An 18290-nucleotide genomic window follows, 5' to 3' on the forward strand; every position below is an offset into this window, starting at 1 on the left:
AATTGATGATTTATTGTGTATTTATTGTTGTTGCTGCATCCAATTTGCCAGTAAATCTGCATCAAGTGAGAATTTCACTGTCCCGGTACATATATGATGCGTTAGGCAAAAAACACTTTTAATTCTTGACTGCCTTGTCCATCATGGTCAAGGCTGCTGTCATTCACAGTTTCCTAACCTCGGGTTTGCTCCAGAAAGTTATTATTTTTAATTAATGCTGCATTCCCTTAAACTGCAATAGTTAACGGGGCAATAGTTAAAGAGCTTGTCTTCAGCTGCACAGCAGCAACATTTCAGTGTTGTGACAAGAAAATTCTCATATCATGTTTATTTCCCACTCACCGCTGCATTAGGGAGGTCACTTATGCTGAAGGAGAAATATCATCTATTTTTCCTGCCACCTAGGGGAGCAGCAAAGATACACGAGGGCACAGCTTGCTACCTTTGCAATTAGCTTCAAATTGCACTCACAAACGTTTACTCATTAAAAAGAGTTCAAGGGCAACCTCCTACCTGAAACACTTGGCCATAATGTCCCTGGGTCTTCCTTGATAAAGAATATGCTTCCTGTAGGCACTGTTCCTCGCCAACTAGGTTCTGCTCTGTGACTATGGGAGTACCGTATCTCCACTCTTTCATCATTAGGGCAGTCACTGCGGAAAAAGCAGCACTTTCCAGTGGTCTCAAGAGTCATCTTACATTGTACTGATACTGCAATGAGGAGTAGACCCAAATGTCTTTGCAGTGAGACTAAGTGCCAATTTAGTTTTAGTTTTAGTTTTATTGATAAAATTGCGGAAATAGGACCTTTAGCCTAACGAGTCCGCATTGACCAGTGATCGCCGCACATTAACACTATCCTTCACACACTAGGGACAATTTACACATACACTAAGCCAATTACCCTACAAACCTGTACGTCTTTAGAGTGTAGGAGGAAACAGTAGATCTTGGAGAAAACCCACGCAGTCACGGGGAGAACGTAAAACTCCGTACAGGCAGCACCCGTAGTCGGGATTGAACCCTGGTCTCTGGCACTGCAAGTGCTGTTAGGCAGCAACTCTACCGCTGCTCCACTGTGCCGCCCACTTGTTGTGAAACTTTGCATTAGATGAAATGCACAGTGTTTCTCCAAGAGACAAACACTGTTGCTTTCTAAATCTTGCAAAATGGAAAATTATACTCATATTGGTCTTTTTAAAACAGTGTTAGCATGCCACATAACACCGTTTTAACACAAGTAAACAGCAGGAAAGTAATTTCTGGGCTGATCTGTTTGTGACACATTTTTCTGCACGAGGCACACGGGTTTTTGCTGATTATCTAGGCTCTCACATCAGCACATTACTGAAATAGCACTGAATTTTGAATGATGTCATCTTCTGTATGGGACATTAAACCAAAGTTCCATCTGTTCATTCAGGTGGATGTTAAATATCGCATAACTATCAACTGACAGAAAATGTATTAAGGAAAGACTTTTCACAATCACCATATGCACTAAAATGTACAAGAATTAATTCAGACATGTCATAACATACCATGCCTTGTATAAATCACACAGACTCCATCTGTCCTTACTGAATCTGCAGAAAACATTGCCGATTAACCATCATTTATCCATAATTAGGTTAGGAATATTAGAGCAGATTGCTCCCTCAATGTGCCCCCTCCAGCTAGCCCCACCATTCAACATGATTAGGACTAAACTTCAACCTCAATGCTACTTTTGGTCCTTTTCACAGAAGAAAGAATATTGCCTATAAATGCAATGTCACTTTATTTTTACAGCATAATGCAATTGAAATCTGCTTATTCTCTACCTCAGTGTGAAACGTGATATTGATCTTTTCCGGTCCACTTAGACAAATACACCTGGGGTGAGTTGCACTGGGGAAGTCAACCACGTCAGGACATCATTTGCAAACCTGTGAACACTACAGCCTTACCAGGAAGGAAGACACAAAATGCTGGAGTAACTTAGCGGGACAGGCAGCATCTCTGAAGAGAAGGAATGTGTGATGTTTTTCGGGTCAAGAAATTTCTTCATGCTGAGAGTCAGGGGATAGGGAATGTAAAGATGTGTGGAATGGGAAGGTGTGAAAATGACATATCAAAGAAGACTGTGATCAAGGAAATGTAGAATGGTTCATTGATAGCTGAAGGGAAGGTGATAGCAAGGCATACAATCAGTAAATAATCAGGAGGGCATTGAAACTGGTCAGATAACTCGTGTGGGGGAGGGACGAGTGAGAGGGAAAGCAAGGATTACTTGAAGTTAGAAAAATCAATATTCATACCGCTGGGGTGTGAGCTGCCCAAGTGAAATATGAGGTGCTGTTCCTCCAATTTGTGTTGGGCCTCATTCTGACAGTGAAGGAGGCCCAGGACAGAATGGTCAGTATGGGAATGGGAGGGGGTGTGTTTAGCAACTGGGAGATCGCTTAGGCCTAGGCAGGCTGAGCGGATTCCTTCTATCCAAAGATGCTGCCTGTCGCACTGAGTTACTCCAGCATTTTATGTCTATCTTCGATGTAAACCAGCATCTGCAGTTCCTTCCTACACACTTCCCAGCAAGGCACAGGACACGGCGGGCTGCTGATGTGTAGAGCGTTTACCTGCATGGTTGGGATAATTAGAGCTTGGTTGGGATAATGCTACTGAAAGCAAAGCTATAGTCAATGAGTAGGTGTCATTCTTATCCAATTTATTTCATGAATGAGCGTAGGGCCAGGGAGATGGCATCTAAACTGAACTAAACTGTGCAACAATTTAATTAGGTTTCCTACCTGCAGGTAAAATGGACTGGAAGTTCTTCAACCTCTGTAACAGCTGTGGGTATATGATATTTTAAAATACATGGAGGTGCAATGCACTAATTAAGTTAGTTAGAGTTTTGATCATGTTTGCATAAGCAAAAAGAAACTTCAGACCAAATTTATGTGAGAATCGCAAACTGTCTGCAGCCATGCCAGGATTTAGCTTCACATGGCAGTGCCCATTGAGAACTGCTTTGTGATATTTTAGGGTAATTTTGAATGGGGCTTAACTCATGTAGATGCATACCAAGGCCTTGGTTGGACAAAGGACCATGCACCTTTTCTACACTAACTGCATTTTCCACTCACAAACTACATTTGCAGTTAAGAATTGCCGGGAAAGCAGCAGTTGTACAGTGCACATAGTGCACACCTGGGGTCATAGTGCACAGGTTTCCTATGCATGGATGCCAGGGCATAGCATTCAGAACAGATTATGTGCACTTGGCATCATCCAGATTTCATTCCATGCAGTTGAGTTCATCTTATTCACTCATGCAGTGACATAACTAGTGGAGCTGCTGCCTCACAGCACCAGAGACGCGGGTTCAATCCTAACCTCGGGTACTGTTCATGTGGGCTTCTTCTGGATGCTCCAGTTTTCTCCCATGTCCTAACAATGTTCAGTTTGGTGGGTTAACTGGCCACTGTAACCTGTGCACACGTACATATAATTGGTAATATCCAGGGGAGTTGATGAGAAAGTGGGGAGAATAAAATGTGGGATTAAATGTAGGCTCAATGCAAATGGGTCATCAATAGTCAGCATGGATTTAGTGGGCTAAAGGGCCTGTTTCTGTGTTAATGAAGTATAATGAAAATAATGAGTTGATTGAGTTTATCCTGATCACCAATAGCCTGGTTGCTCGAAGCCTTGGTTGCACAGGATATGCTGTCAAAAGCTTGAAGATGAAAACTAGGGATGGAATCTATATAATTCCAGTAATCAACGCATTACTGTTGCTAGCAATTCAAAGTTTGCTAGTTTTTCAATTATCTATATAAATGGCTTTACAGTATACAAGCATAATAGTAGTGTTTACATTGCATACTTTTGATGGAAGCATTTTGATAAGAAAAATGTGCACTTTAAAATCTTTGCAATGCTAATTTCTTGAGAAAATAGATATTCAGTGAAACAGCCCTTATCCGCCAGGTATACGGGGCAAACAGTGGCAAGTCTAATTGCTGGAAAATCCATAGGAATCTGAACAACGTATTTAACCCTGATCAGCAAGATGCACAGAATCTCTTGCCCAGAGTAGGGGAATCGAGGGCCAGAGGACATTGGTTCAAGGTGAAGGGGAAAAGATTTAATAGGAGTCTGAGGGGTAACTTTTTCACACAAAGGGTTGTGGGTGAATGGAACAAGTGAATGGGACTATCCCAACATTTAAGAAACAGTTGGACAGGTACATGGATAGGACAGATTTGGAGGGATATGGACCAAGCACAGGCAGGTGGGACTAGAGTAGCCGGGACATGTTGGCAAGTGGGGGCAAGTTGGGCTGAAAGGCCCGTTTCCACACTGTATCACTCTAAGACTCTATGACTTGATACCTCAAATGCTTTAACCTCTCTTTCACTTGCTATGCTTTTGTTCTGAAGCAGATGTTAAAAATTATAACCTCTGGTCTAATTTACGGCTAGGTAGCATTTGCAATCCTACTTTTGCTGAAAAAGGTTAACATAATTAAACAAACAAGTTCACTTCTTAATAAACAGACAACTCACAATATGGTTTAGTAGACCAATTCAAAACTTTACTAATTATCGGCCGATGGAAGTGGCAAGGATTACACCAGCCAATTAAGCAACATGGACACTTGGCTCTCCTTACTCCACTTCTCTGAACACAGAATTACATGGTATTTTATACTGTTCTTTTGTCTCCTAAGCACATTCCAAAGACATTAGTCATGGTCAGAGGTACAGAGAAAACACGTTACTACAGGATGCGTCTGAGTTGTCTCTTGTCAATCGTCAGTCACATCAAAGGCACCCTGTCCTGTGGTACAAGGCAGATGCATATCAAAGGCATCCTGTCACTGCACACCTCAAAAGCATCGGACATTGTCTCAATGCCCCTCACTGGGATTAACCTGGGCTTCCTCTCTCATCAATTGGTTGACGCATTTCAAAATCATCGGTCATTGTCTCAATATACGTTAACTGGAGGCAAGCCTGGGCTACTTCAATACAGAGTAATTTGAGCACTTAAGTCATTGTCTTAATATACAGCAATCTGGGCCAAGTCTGGGCTTGTCTTTCTGTACCAATCTACTGGAGAAAAGCCTGCTTTGAGACTTAAATATAAATTGTAATCTAGCCTAAGAATCCATAATTTTTTTAAAAATATTTTAACAGCATTCAGCATTATCATTGCAGTCAAAATAGATTCAATTGCTCCTTTACTGGGACTGGTTAGAAGTAAGAAAATCTGTAGATTGTATTTCTGAAAACTTGTTGTTTACTGGGATTTATTGATTTAAGACTCCAATGTGGTAGCATCAGTTCTTTGATGTTTTATGCATGGAGGCGAATGGGTTGTGTGGAACAGAGATCCCAGCGCAGTGAGAATAGCAATAATTATGGCCTTTAAACTCTTTCACAAACCTACTGACTGTTGAGATTGCAGTTGACCATAGTAGTACCTGCATTGGTAAATATTGGGACGGATTTTGTATCTTTGTGTTGGTATTGTCTTGTAAAATTGTATTTTTAAGTATTGAATAGAAGAAATATCAAAGCAAAATTAGAATATTTTCAGATTTCATTACTAGTAATAAGATTACATGGTATGTTAATTTTGAGAACATTTGACTCAAAATTCCTGGATGAGGGCTTTGCCAGTGCAATTGTCTTTTGCTGATAATGTTATGTTATGTTAAATATATGATAAAATATGTTATGGTGAAATTCTGTGGTGGTTCTTCATTTCTTTGTCTCTAGAGTTGGCAACAAAGGAAATTACTTAACTAATATTTTCACAATATGTCAATCTCTCTGAGGAAAGAGGTGACGATGCTGCACAAAATCCCAAGTTCATAGAAAAAGAAATGTGGATGAAATAGTATTTTTGTCTTGCGTGAATTTCAGTTCAATGCAACACTGTTTTGCCTTGCTCATTCGCTCTGTACTGATCTATTCTTATTTTGAAGGTGGTTTTCAATACCTCTGCTGTATTTATTGATAGCAATCATTAATCAGGTATAAAATGCAATGAAAGGTGTGTAAAGTACTGATAGCTTGTTTTGGCATCTCTGAAGTAGTATACATTCATCTCGTTGGACAACTTTCCATTTCCTGAAACATAATTGTGCAGTAACCAGTTGTGTTCCGTTTTATATCAAATAATCTTTCAGAATGGCAGGCAGAGACTAGTGGAGTACCGCAAGGCTCGGTGCTGGGACCGCAGCTATTTACAATATACATCAATGATTTAGATGAAGGGATTCAAAGTAACATTAGAATGAGAATGCAGGGTGACTTGGACAGGTTATCCACTTTCGTAGCCAGCACAGGAAGGCAGATTATTATTTAAATGATGTCAAGTTGGGAAAAGGGGAAATATAACAGGATCTGGGGATCCTTGTTCATCAGTCAATGAAATTAAGCATGCAGGTACAGCAGGCCTTCATAACAAGCGGAGTTGAGTATAGGAGCAAAGAGGTCCTTCTGCAGTTGTATAGGGCCCTAGTGAGACCACACCTGGAGTATTGTGTAAGGACATTATTGCTATTGAGGGAGTGCAGCGTAGGTTTACAAGGTTAATTCCCGGAATGGCGGGACTGTCATATGCTGAGAGCATGGAGCAGCTGGGCTTGTACACTGGAGTTTAGAAGGATGAGGAGATCTTATTGAAACATATAAGATTATTAAGGGTTTGGACACGCTAGAGGCAGGAAACATGTTTCCGATGTAGGGGGAGTCCAGAACCAGGGGCCACTGTTTAAGAATAAGGGGTAAGCCATTTAGAATGGAGATTAAGAAACACTTTTTGACAGAGTTGTGAGTCTATGGAATTCTCTGTCTCAGAGGGTGGTGGAGGCCGGTTCTCTGGATACTTTCAATAAAGAACTAGATAGGGCTCTTAAGGATAGTGGAGTCAGGGGATATGGGGAGAAGGCAGGAAGGGTACTGATTGGGGATGATCATCCATGATCACATTGAATGGCAGTGCTGGCTTGAAGGGCCGAATGGCTGACTCCTGCACCTATTGTCTATTGTCTATAATGCAAAATTAGTTATCCGTTAGACTGGCTCCTGATATCTACAGATTCATGTTAAGAATCCTGTACAAACTAGAAGAGAAATATTCTGGCAACACCAATTAAAAAGGGAAAACTGGTTATGAAAGCTACTAATTACGATCTGCTGAGCATATAAAGGAACAAACCAAGCGATATGAAGTGGTGCCAATACAATTGCTAGAAAAAGTTTTATCTTCGCAAAGAGCTTAGCTGGCTGGTTTGTTTTCTCATTCAATTCTGGATGTGGATTTTCTAACGTAAACAAATACAACTCAGGGCATTGTGAAATTACAGAGTAAAATTATTCAGCTGTGTCTTTGACTTTTTCCCCTTAACTTCTCAACAGTGGGACCACTTCCTTCGGAGGTGCCTGAGGCTCAGGGCCTGTGTCCTCTGCTAGATCACGCTGTTGAATTTATGGCCATTTTCTTCATTGGATAAGGATTACAATAGCACAGGTTATGGGGCGTTTCATGTTGAGCATCTCCACAATATTCTTTGAACCCACCAACAGATGTTTGCATATTTTTTCTTGTGGACCCAACAAAAATGTATCTTTATTGGAGTGCACGTAATTGAGAATCTAGTAATTATTTCTAAAGATTGTGCCACCATCTCTGGAGAATGCCAGGTCAGCAGGCTTTGCTGTAGCTGTGCAGATGTTGAGTGTAATATGCTGGGGAAGTGACAATGTTACAGGCATGAAGATGGTAACACATTAATAGGTGCATTTGCGATCTGTTATGTGTTGCCTCATCTGATGTATGCAGTGTTGGACTCTCTATAAGTACACAATTGAGTCCAATCTTACATCAGGATGTTATGTCAGTTTGTTACTATATTATTAGATTTGATTTTATATGTCCTGTTTTCCAAAGTCAAGGTATATTGAATGCCACAAAAGGACGCAAAGTTACGGAGTAACATCGCAGGTCAGGCAGCATCTCTGGAAAACATGGATAGGTGATGTTTCGGGTCAAGACCCTTCAATAGACATCTGAAGAAGGGTCTCGACCTGAACAGTCACCTATTCTTGTTCTTCAGAGATGCTGCCTGACCCATTGAGTCACTCCAGCATTTTGTGAATTTTTGTGTATAGTAGTGGAGGGTAGAGAGGAGGAGAAGGTGGAGGGTTTAGTTTTTAATTTTTAGTTTAGAAATACAACACGGAAAAACAGGCGCACCCAGTCTGCAGCAACCAGCAATCCCCATACATTAATGCTATCTACACACACTAGGGGCAATTTACACTTGTACCAAGCTAATTACCCTACATAGCTGTACGTCTTTGGAGTGTGGGAGGAGACCGAAGATATTGGAGAAAATCACGAGGTCACGGGGAGCACGTCCAAACCCCGTACAGACGGCACCCGTAGTCGGGATCGAACATGGGTCCCTGGCACTGCAGGCGCTGTAAGGCAGCAACTCTACCATTGTGCCATCGTGCCGCCCTCTGGAGTGAGGAGAGAAAAAAGACGTTGAGAGAAGGGTTGGAAAGACAAAATTGTGTCTCAAGTATCAGATCAATACAGAGACGATGATTATGAAAGATGATTATGAAAGACTGTTCCTGATGTTAGTGTTCAATCGTGTGCTAAGGTTGTTTAGGGTCAGATTTGGACATTGAAGTTGATTGTAATTGGAGAACAACAACCAACGCTCTCCCACAGACTGTAAGGATGCTCACAATTACTGTAAAAGGCACGATGGAGGGACAGCTTCTATGTAATATTCATAGTCCCAGAATTCAGTCCAGGCTGGATTTATAGAAAAAGCTTAATTCCATTAATGGGGCACAATAGTATCCTTATCGTGTACATCAGTGCCAGTTAAGCCCATGTCCCACGATGCAAGTTCACCAAAGAGCTCTCCTGGGTTAAAAAAAAAATCAAACTCGAGGTATGTACGTAGCAGGTACGTAGGTCCTCGTGGATGTCCTGTAGTGGCTCGTAATGCTAATGGCAGGTACTCGGGGAGTTTTTTATACTTACAACAGGACTGAAAAATGTACAAGTTTTGGAGAGAATCCAAGGAATTATAGGCCGGTGAGTCTCACTTCAATGGTAGGGATGCTATTGGAGAGGCTTATTTGAGATTGGATTTACTTTCATTTGGAAAGGAAAGGGTTAATTAGGAACAGTCGGTATAGCTTTCTAGAAGGAGGGTCATTTCTTACTAATGATCACCTGTTTTGAGGTGGTGGTGAAGATGAATGATGAGGGTAGGGTGGTGGATGTTGTCTGCATGCATTTTAGAAAGGGATTTTTATAACATCCCGAATCCAGATTATTTAATGCACGAGTGACGCCAGAACTGGTTTTTACCAATAAACTACGGGACATCCACGAGGTCCTAAGTATATTCTATATACTTACCACAAGGTCCCAGAGGACTGGAAAGTAGCTGATGTTGTCTTTTATTTCAGAAGGGAAGTGGAGAGAATCCAGTCAGAGCCTTTTTCCCAGGGTGGAAAAAACAAATACTAGAGGGCACAGCTTTAAGGAGAGAGGGGGCAAAGCTTATGGGAGATGTGCGGGGCAGGTTTTTTTCTAGTGGGTGGTGAGTGTGTAATGCGCACCTCCAGGGGGTGGTGGTTGCGGCAGATATGACAGTGGCATTTAAGAGAGTTTTGGATCGGCACATGGATATGCAGGGGATGGAGGGATATTGATTGTCATCATCTTCAACACAGACCTTGTAGGTTGAAGAGCCTGTTCTTGTGCTGAACTATTGTACATTCTATGAACTCGTGACTGTGCCCTCTGCAGCAGAGAATTCCTTAGATTCCACCGCCATAAATAACACTTCGCTTTAACGGGGTTAAACCATTTAAAGACTGTGCCATAAACTTTATTTCCCTCCCTCCTATTGGAATAAGCCAATTAGTTTCAGGGAAGATAGACGCAAAATGCTGGAGTAACTCAGCGGGACAGGCAGCATCTCTGGATAGAAGGAATGGGAGACGTTTTGGGTGGAGACCCTTCTTCAGACTGAGAGTCAGGGGAGAGGGAGACCTTGAGATATGGAAGGGTAAGGTGTGAAAACAAGAACTCAAAGGGGATGAAGCTCAAGGAAAATGTAGAATAAATCATTGTTAGGTAGGAGAAGTTGATAATGAGGCATACAAAGGATTCAGGATTGCTTTGTGACACTTGCTTTGCATTGCAAATGGGGCACATGGAATTGTAGTATAATGATAGGGAGAGTTTGTTCAGCATTAATAGCATCTAGCCCTATAATATCATTGATATTTATAACTCATTGCATGTTCATTCCCTTCACATCAGTCCACGCTCTCAATGGGAAAGCCAAGCCATTATTTTCTGCTGTTAACGGTACATAATCCACAGGGGATCCAGTAGTCATACTTCTTGATGAGACTAACTACAAGAAGTTGGCACTGATTTTGGAGACTTTCTTGGCTTTTAATAATGATGACTGGTATGGTGAAATCGATAGGTGGTCTTCTGAAGTTGCAATTAAGGGCTTTGGTTGGACTCATTCAGGATGACTTACTTTGTGTTTGTGAAACCTCAATAAAGATCCCATACTTATCCTTAAAATGGAGATGAGGAGGAATTTGTTTAGCCAGAGGGTGGTGAATTTGTGGAATACATTGCCACAGACAGCGGTGGAGGCAAAGAGATTGATTTTTTTTAAAGCGGATATTGATAGGTTCTTGATTAGGAAGGGTATCAAAGCTACAGGGAGAAGGCATGAGAATGGGGTTGAGATGAAAAAATAGATCAGCCATAATGGAATGGTGGAGTAGACTCAATTGGCTGAATGGCCCAATTTAGCCCCTGTCTTATGGTCTCTCACTCTTGAAATAAATGTACATGGGCAGAGACATGGATATAAAATGGTTAAAACAAAAATCTGAAGAAACAAATATGTTGGTATTTGATCATTTCATTTAGGCTGACTTTCATATGGTAAAATGTCAGAGGACTGACGTATATTTTTCTTTCAATTTCCAGCACGTATCGTAAAAACTAGACAATGGTGTGAAATGCTTCCCTGTTTGGAAGGAGAAGGCTGCAATTTGTTAATGAATAAATCAGGCTGGACCTGCACACAGCCAGGTGGCCGAATAAAGACAACAACGGTAAGGAAGGGATCCAATCAACAGACAAACCAAGTATGTGCCTTTCTATAATGGACATTTAAAGCTACTGTAATCATCCCCATGCTTAAAGCTGAAATAGCCTTGTGACAATTTATAAGTACATTATTTGAATTGCTGCATTAACAATAACTCAAAATGTAACTTCAGTGGATATACAAACTGATTGTAGGACATTTTAAGATATGTTAAGATACGACGTGAATGTGAACAGCCAACTTGTTCAAATATCACTTATTAAATGGTATAGATATGAATGATTTATTTTTCTGTTATAATTGAATAAGTGTATTATTGAAAGTGACCGAGTGTATCATGCAACAAAGATTGGCAATAACCATATTTTCTTTTGCAAACAAAAGAAAATAAATTAACTGTTCTGGATTTTATTATTTCAAAGAATTTGATTGATAATTGTGATATGGGTTCTTATTGTGGTGTTTATTTAAGGTTATAATTACGTGTGCTTCACAGATATTTGCCTTAGTTGGGAAGTGAAATTTTGATTACCAGGAGCTAGCTGTATTTTTCTATTTGGATAAGTCAGGCATTGTTCCATGTCGTGTTCATCCCACATCAGTGAATTTAGTAAGAAGACAAAACCTATCACTGTTTACTTTTAAGCAACTCATTGTAGGAACATGAAGCAGTTAATATGGTCAGGAAATGTGTGGAATGAACATCAATAATTAAGCTTACTGTCATTCTAATTTTGTCTTAACCATATTGGTTTTTGAGAGTCGGACAAAGTCAACCTGAAGTGAGTTGGGTTAATCCAATGTATAGGAAAGAACTGCAGTTGCCAGTTTAAACCGAAGATAGACACAAAAAAGCTGGAGCAACTCAGCGGGATAGACAGCATCTCTGGAGGGAAGAAATGGGTGCCGTTTCGGGTTGAGACTTCGGGTCTGAAGAAGGACCTCGACTGGAAACGTCACCCATTCGTTCTCTCCAGAGATGCTGCCTGTCCCGCTGAGTTGCTCCAGCATTTTGTGTCTATCTTGAATTAATCCAACAGTTACCGTGAGCCTTGTTGTAGAATCTTTAATTGACAGAAGTATGCAGGCAAAAGTAGGGGATTGAAGTTTACACTGATATGAGTCCATCCAGCCCTGCTACAGCCCAATCAGCTGCCAACTTTCAATTCTTCTGGCTGCTGTATAAAAATCACACTCATCTCAATACTCACACTACTGGCCCTGTTCCAAAGAAAAGGTGCAAACTATTGTCTGGCCTATCTGATCTGAACATGGTATGTGCAGCAGTACAATGGTGATGTCATACCGTGAAGGTGCATGGTTTCAATTGCAAATACATTCCTCAGTCTCTGGGGAATTTGGTGCAATGTAAAAACGAGAAGTACTGATTCTCAAATTTGAAACCTGGTATGATTTACATTGTGCTTAAGAGGAAAACACCTTTAACGGAGCAGCTCAAAAAACGCGATCTTTGGAGGAAAATGCTGGTGCTGTCAGCAAGTCTGGGAGAATGAAATGTGGCATTGATCTCACTACTTTTCATCATTTTCTGATAATGAACATAATGTTATTTAGATAACTTTTATAGTAAAGATGTCAAACATCGAAGAATTTCATTGAAATTCCTACTGTTTTTAACCATGCGAAGAACTGGTACAAGTTCAGAAGAAATGTACTGTAAATGGCAAATAGTAGCCCTTTGTTGAGGCTGGAGGAAAGAATTCACCAATCTGGTGTCATTTGACCTCCAGCTCCATTGCCTCACAAAATGTCTTTGTGTACCTGATTCCACAAGAGTCTCTGGGACATGTACCCGATTCCACAAAAGTCAATGGGTGTCCTACTTGTGGTATTAAACATGTTTTCGCATCACACGATCTGAACAAAAGAAAGGAAATGAGAGACTGGATGAGGAATGTCACCATTTAAGCTAAAGAACGTGCAGAAAAGATGTACAGGTATATTGCCTGGACTGGAGGTTGGGGAAAGTCTGGGGGAAGATTATGACACCAAAGAGTTTTGTTTTGTTAAAGTTTGGCACAGAATGGAGAGAGAGGGTGCAATGGGATGCAAAGGCAAATGTTGCTCATGGACGAAGTTCCACAGACATACACAGGTGGCCATCGGAGATACCCATGGTTACTGCATGCCTCACAATCATAACTTTCTCTCACAGTGGCTCTCGATTTCCAACAATTTCTGGCAGGTCACTGCCAGAGGAACATACAAATCATTGGATTATGATTTTCTCAGTCGTAATATTTGACAACATTATGGATGGTTTCAGCTTTTTAACACTGTAAAGGTTTTCCACTAAATCCCACCCAGAAAACGAGGTTTTGCCATGAAATACACACAGTGGACATTTTGTGTTTGATGGAAATTCGATTTTAGGTCCTGAAACTTTGATGTCTTTGAGACCAAAGATTTTGGTTAAATAACAACATTTTGAAGTTTGACTCATCATTGATGAAAGGATGGAAACATTATGTTTCCTGCAGAGCAGTAAATAATCAAGTGAGTCTGCCATTTTTTCCACTGCTATAGTGACACCGGATATAAAACACTCCATGTAAACAGAGCGTCCAAGAAGGAAAGGGTTGCTTGCTGGTTCCACCATTTAAACAACTTCAGACACCTACAGTATTAGCAGCATCTCTCATTACTCAGTGATGAGATCCCAAGTCTCAATATTAAATTGCCAAAGGGTGACAAAAAGAGGTGCAATGGATCTTTTTATCAAAAATTATCCAACAATAATACCAGCTACTTTAGACAGCAGTGGTTGCACGCTACCACTTTATCATCTGCCAGTGATGAAAATCTCACACAAATGCCGTTGCACAATTGCGAGAAAGGTAAAATCAGACGCCCACTGTAAGTGTAACATTAGAGCCACACCATTCTAAACATGTTTTCTCATCACACTGCCTGAACAGAAGAAAGCAATTTGTGGACTTGGCGAAGAATGTGATTAAGTTCAAAGTGTTAAAAGGCCGAAACACCCAGTGATGCAAGGGTACACTACTGATGATGTGTCCTGTGCCCAACTATCCTGAAGGTTACACAGGCAAGATAGAATCCCCCCCGCGCAATTTGTGGAGCGTCTACCACTCTCAACAAGAATGTGATTAAGGGACTTTTAAATATCGGTATTTGCCTCGATATCGGGAGCCTCGATCGCCTCGACGCAGCAGTATGACTGCCTGACCATGGGGGAGGAAGCAAGGAAGAGATAAGACTTTTTTTTTATCTTCCATCACAGTGAGGAGGTGCCTGGAGTAGAGTCACTGTGATGGATGTTTATGTTCAATTTATGTATTGTAACGACATTTCGTTCAAATTATTTTGAATTACAAATAGATTCAATTCAATTAAGTTAAAGAAGATGCAGATAAGATTCACAGAAATGTTGCCTGGACTGGATGCCTTGAGTTATAAGGAAAGATTGTAGAAGCTGGATTTTTTTTTCTGGAGTGAAGAAGGCTAAGGAGTGACCATATTGAGATTTATAAAATAAGGAGATAGATAGGCTAGATAGTTACAGTCTTTTTTTCCAGGGAGGAGGAGGAGGCATATAACTAAAGCCAGAGGATGTGGGTTTAAAGAGGATTTAAGGGACACATTTTTCACAAAGATGGTGGGTACATGGGATAAATATTCAGAGGATGTGGTAGAGGCTGATACAATTATACCATTACAAAGACATTTGGACAGGTACATTGATAGGTAAAGTTTAGAGGGAGATTGGTCAACTGCAAGCAAGTGGGATTAGCACAGATATTCATATTGATCAGCATGGACAAGTTGGGCCAAAGGGCCAGCTTACATGCTCCATAACTATGAACATAGAGACACCAGAGAATGGTGGCAATCAGGAAATGCCATGATAACCTTTGGACAAGTTCTTAGTATCTTTTCTCCTCATTTTCAGTCAAGGAAATACTTGCAATACCTGTCACCAAAACAAACCTGGCACCCACAGGTATATATTTACTCTGAATTGATGTGACCATGGATGAAAACCAATGGTTCTATTGTATTTTATTGTCACGTGTACCTAGGTACAGTGAAATTTCTTGTTGCATACAGTTCAATAAAAATCTTACTATACATAGGCATAATCATATTTAACTATAAGGGTGTAAGGATAGTAGATTGCACTGTAGCAGCATACAAAAGTCACCACGTTTCCAGCACTATCTTGAATACTTCAAGCTCACAGTTGTGCACAATGTAGTCTTATCTGGTTATAAGGGTCTGCCTGGCCTTACGACGTTGTCGATGTCCTTCACTGCTGCTCCACTACTCCGTGCCGCTGTACGCCTTGTCCGACTTGGAGCATTGCCAGAATCAACCGAGCCCTGGGTTGCTGCAGGGTCTCCAATGGTCCACTCCTCCAACACCTCAATCCGATCCATTGACCCACAAATGCCTCGCCTCATGCCACCTCAGTCTCCCTGCTCCAGAGCATCTCCCACAGCCAACATCAGAAGACTCAGAGAGTCTTCGAGGATGCGGGAGTTAATCTACCATGGAAACATAGAAACATAGAAAATAGGTGCAGGTGTTGGCCATTCGGCCCTTCGAGCCAGTACTGCTATTCAATATGATCATGGCTGATCATCCAAAATCCATACCCCTGCATTCCTGCTTTCTCCCCATATCCCTTGATTCCATTGGGCCTAAGAGCTATATCTAACTCTCTCTTGAAAATATTGGCCTCCACTGCCTTCTGTGGCAGAGAATTGCATAAATTCACCACCCTCTGAGTGAAAACGTTTTTCCCATCTCAGTCCTAAATGGCCTACCCCTTCTGCTTAAACTGTGACCCCTGGTTCTGGACTCCCCAAACATCGGGAACATCCTGCATCTAGCCTGTCCAGTCCCTTAAGATTTTTATATGTTTATGGAAGATCCCCTCTCATACTTCTAAATTCCAGTGAATACAAGCCCTGTCGATCAATTCTTTCAACATATAACTATATAACCATATAATAATTATAGCACGGAAACAGGCCATCTCGGCCCTTCTAGTCCGTGCCGAACACTTACTCTCACGTAGTCCCATCCACCTGCACTCAGACCATAACCCTCCATTCCTTTCCCATCCATATACCTATCCAATTTATTTTTAAATGATAAAAACAAACCTACCTCCACCACTTCCACTGGAAGCTCATTCCACACAGCTACCACTCACTTAGTAAAGAAGTTCCCCCTCATGTTACCCCTAAACTTTTGTCCCTTAATTCTCAAATCATGTCCTCTTGTTTGAATCTTCCCTACTCTCAATGGAAAATGCTTATCCACGTCATCTATGTCTATCCCTCTCAGAATATTAAAGACCTCTATCAAGTCCCCCTTTAACCTTCTGCACTACAAAGAATAAAGACTTTTCTTGTTCAACCTTTCTCTGTAACTTAGGTGCTGAAACCCAGGCAACATTCTAGTAAATCTCCTCTGTACTCTCTCTATTTTGTTGACATCTTTCCGATAATTTGGCGACCAAATTTGTACACCATATACCAGAATTGGCCTCACCAATGCCTTGTACAATTTTAACATTACATCCCAACTTCTATACTCAATGCTCTGATTTATATTGGCCAGCACACCAAAAGCTTTCTTTACCACCCTATCTACATGAGATTCCACCTTCAGGGAACTATGCACAGTTATTCCTAGATCCCTCTGTCCAACTGCATTCCTCAATTCGCTACCATTTACCATGTACGTCCTATTTTGATTTGTCCTACCTAGATGTAGCACCTCACACTTATCAGCATTAAACTCCATCGGCCCACTTCCAAATGGTCTGAATCTCTCTGTAGACTTTGAAAACCTACTTCATTATACACAACACCACCTATCTTAGTATCATCTGCATACTTACTTACCACAGCATCATCCAGATCATTGATGTATATGACAAACAACAGTGGACCCAACACTGATCCCTGAGGCACTCCACAAGTCACCGGCCTCCAACCTGACAAACTGGTATCTCCCATTCAGCCACTGTTGAATCCATCTTGCTACTCCACTATTAATACCCAACAATTGAACCTTCTTAACCAACCTTCCATGTGGAAACTTGTCAAATGCCTTACTGAAGTCCATATAGACACCATCCACCACTTTACCCTCATCAATTTCCCTAGTAACCCCTTCAAAAAATTCAAGAAGATTAGTCAAGCATGACCTTTCAGGCACAAATCCATGTTGACTGTACCTAATCAGACCCTGTTTATCCAGATGATTATATATATTATCTCCAAGTATCCTTTCCATTAATTTGCCCACCATTGACGTCAAACTAACAGATCTATAATTGCTAGGTTTACTCTTAGAACCCTTTTTAAACAATGGAACAACATGCGCAGTACGCCAATCCGGCGTATGCCAACAGACCGCTCACCGGCACTGGTCCTTCCCTCTATCCGCTGCAGAATCCATCTTGAAGTAATCAAAATCCAAAAAACAAATCCAGGTCGATGAGAGTGAGCAGTCAAACAATAAAAACATTGTCAAAGTCTACCTCCACTGGTCTTTCTCAGAACACATGAATGATATTCATGTAGACACGGTAGATGCTATTATCTAACTCCAAAACCAGGATATCAGTATATCGGTTCCACCATGCAGAAAGTGGATGGCGCCATCTAAATGGAAAGGGAGAATTGTCTGCCATCTTCATGGCATTCTTTAAAGGCAGATCCATACACTGAGGGAATGCCACATGATCCTAATAATATAAATGAGTGGCCAGAATAACTCCGAGCTTATTGTTTAAATATGACAGGAGTCATCAGATTGCCCAGTGAGTTTATTCTATTCCACACTGACAAATCACACAAACCTATGTGTTGTCTGATAGAAGATTTCAACCTCCCATGGACCAAAACCTTCTAAACATAATTTGAACTGTAATTTCTCATAATACAATGCATTTTATTTCACTACATGAATCCTACTGGTCTGATTTGTTAGACTGTAGAGAATCAAAACGCTCCCTTTTCTTTCATGGAGAGCAGAGTTGATGTAATCTCTTTTTTTTTAAACTCTTACTTAATCTGTGAAAATAAAAATAGTCACGACAGAATATAATAAT

At 40.9% G+C, this 18290-nt stretch overlaps 1 protein-coding gene across 7 annotated transcripts in view; it reads left to right on the forward strand.

Annotated features, from left to right (window-relative positions):
* tafa5a (TAFA chemokine like family member 5a) overlaps nucleotides 1-18290 on the forward strand; it is a 599853-nt gene that overhangs the window by 474188 nt on the left and 107375 nt on the right. For 4 of the 7 annotated variants that reach the window (XM_055653039.1, XM_055653037.1, XM_055653041.1 and 1 more), the window contains exon 3: nucleotides 11053-11213. In XM_055653039.1, the coding sequence (XP_055509014.1) occupies nucleotides 11053-11213 (161 nt within the window). The remainder of the gene's footprint in view (nucleotides 1-11052; nucleotides 11214-18290) is intronic. The other 3 variants (XM_055653043.1, XM_055653042.1, XM_055653044.1) reach the window with 1 other exon arrangement.

The sequence above is a fragment of the Leucoraja erinacea genome, chromosome 22 (assembly GCF_028641065.1).
Source record: "Leucoraja erinacea ecotype New England chromosome 22, Leri_hhj_1, whole genome shotgun sequence".
In the NCBI taxonomy this organism is placed as follows: domain Eukaryota; kingdom Metazoa; phylum Chordata; class Chondrichthyes; order Rajiformes; family Rajidae; genus Leucoraja; species Leucoraja erinaceus.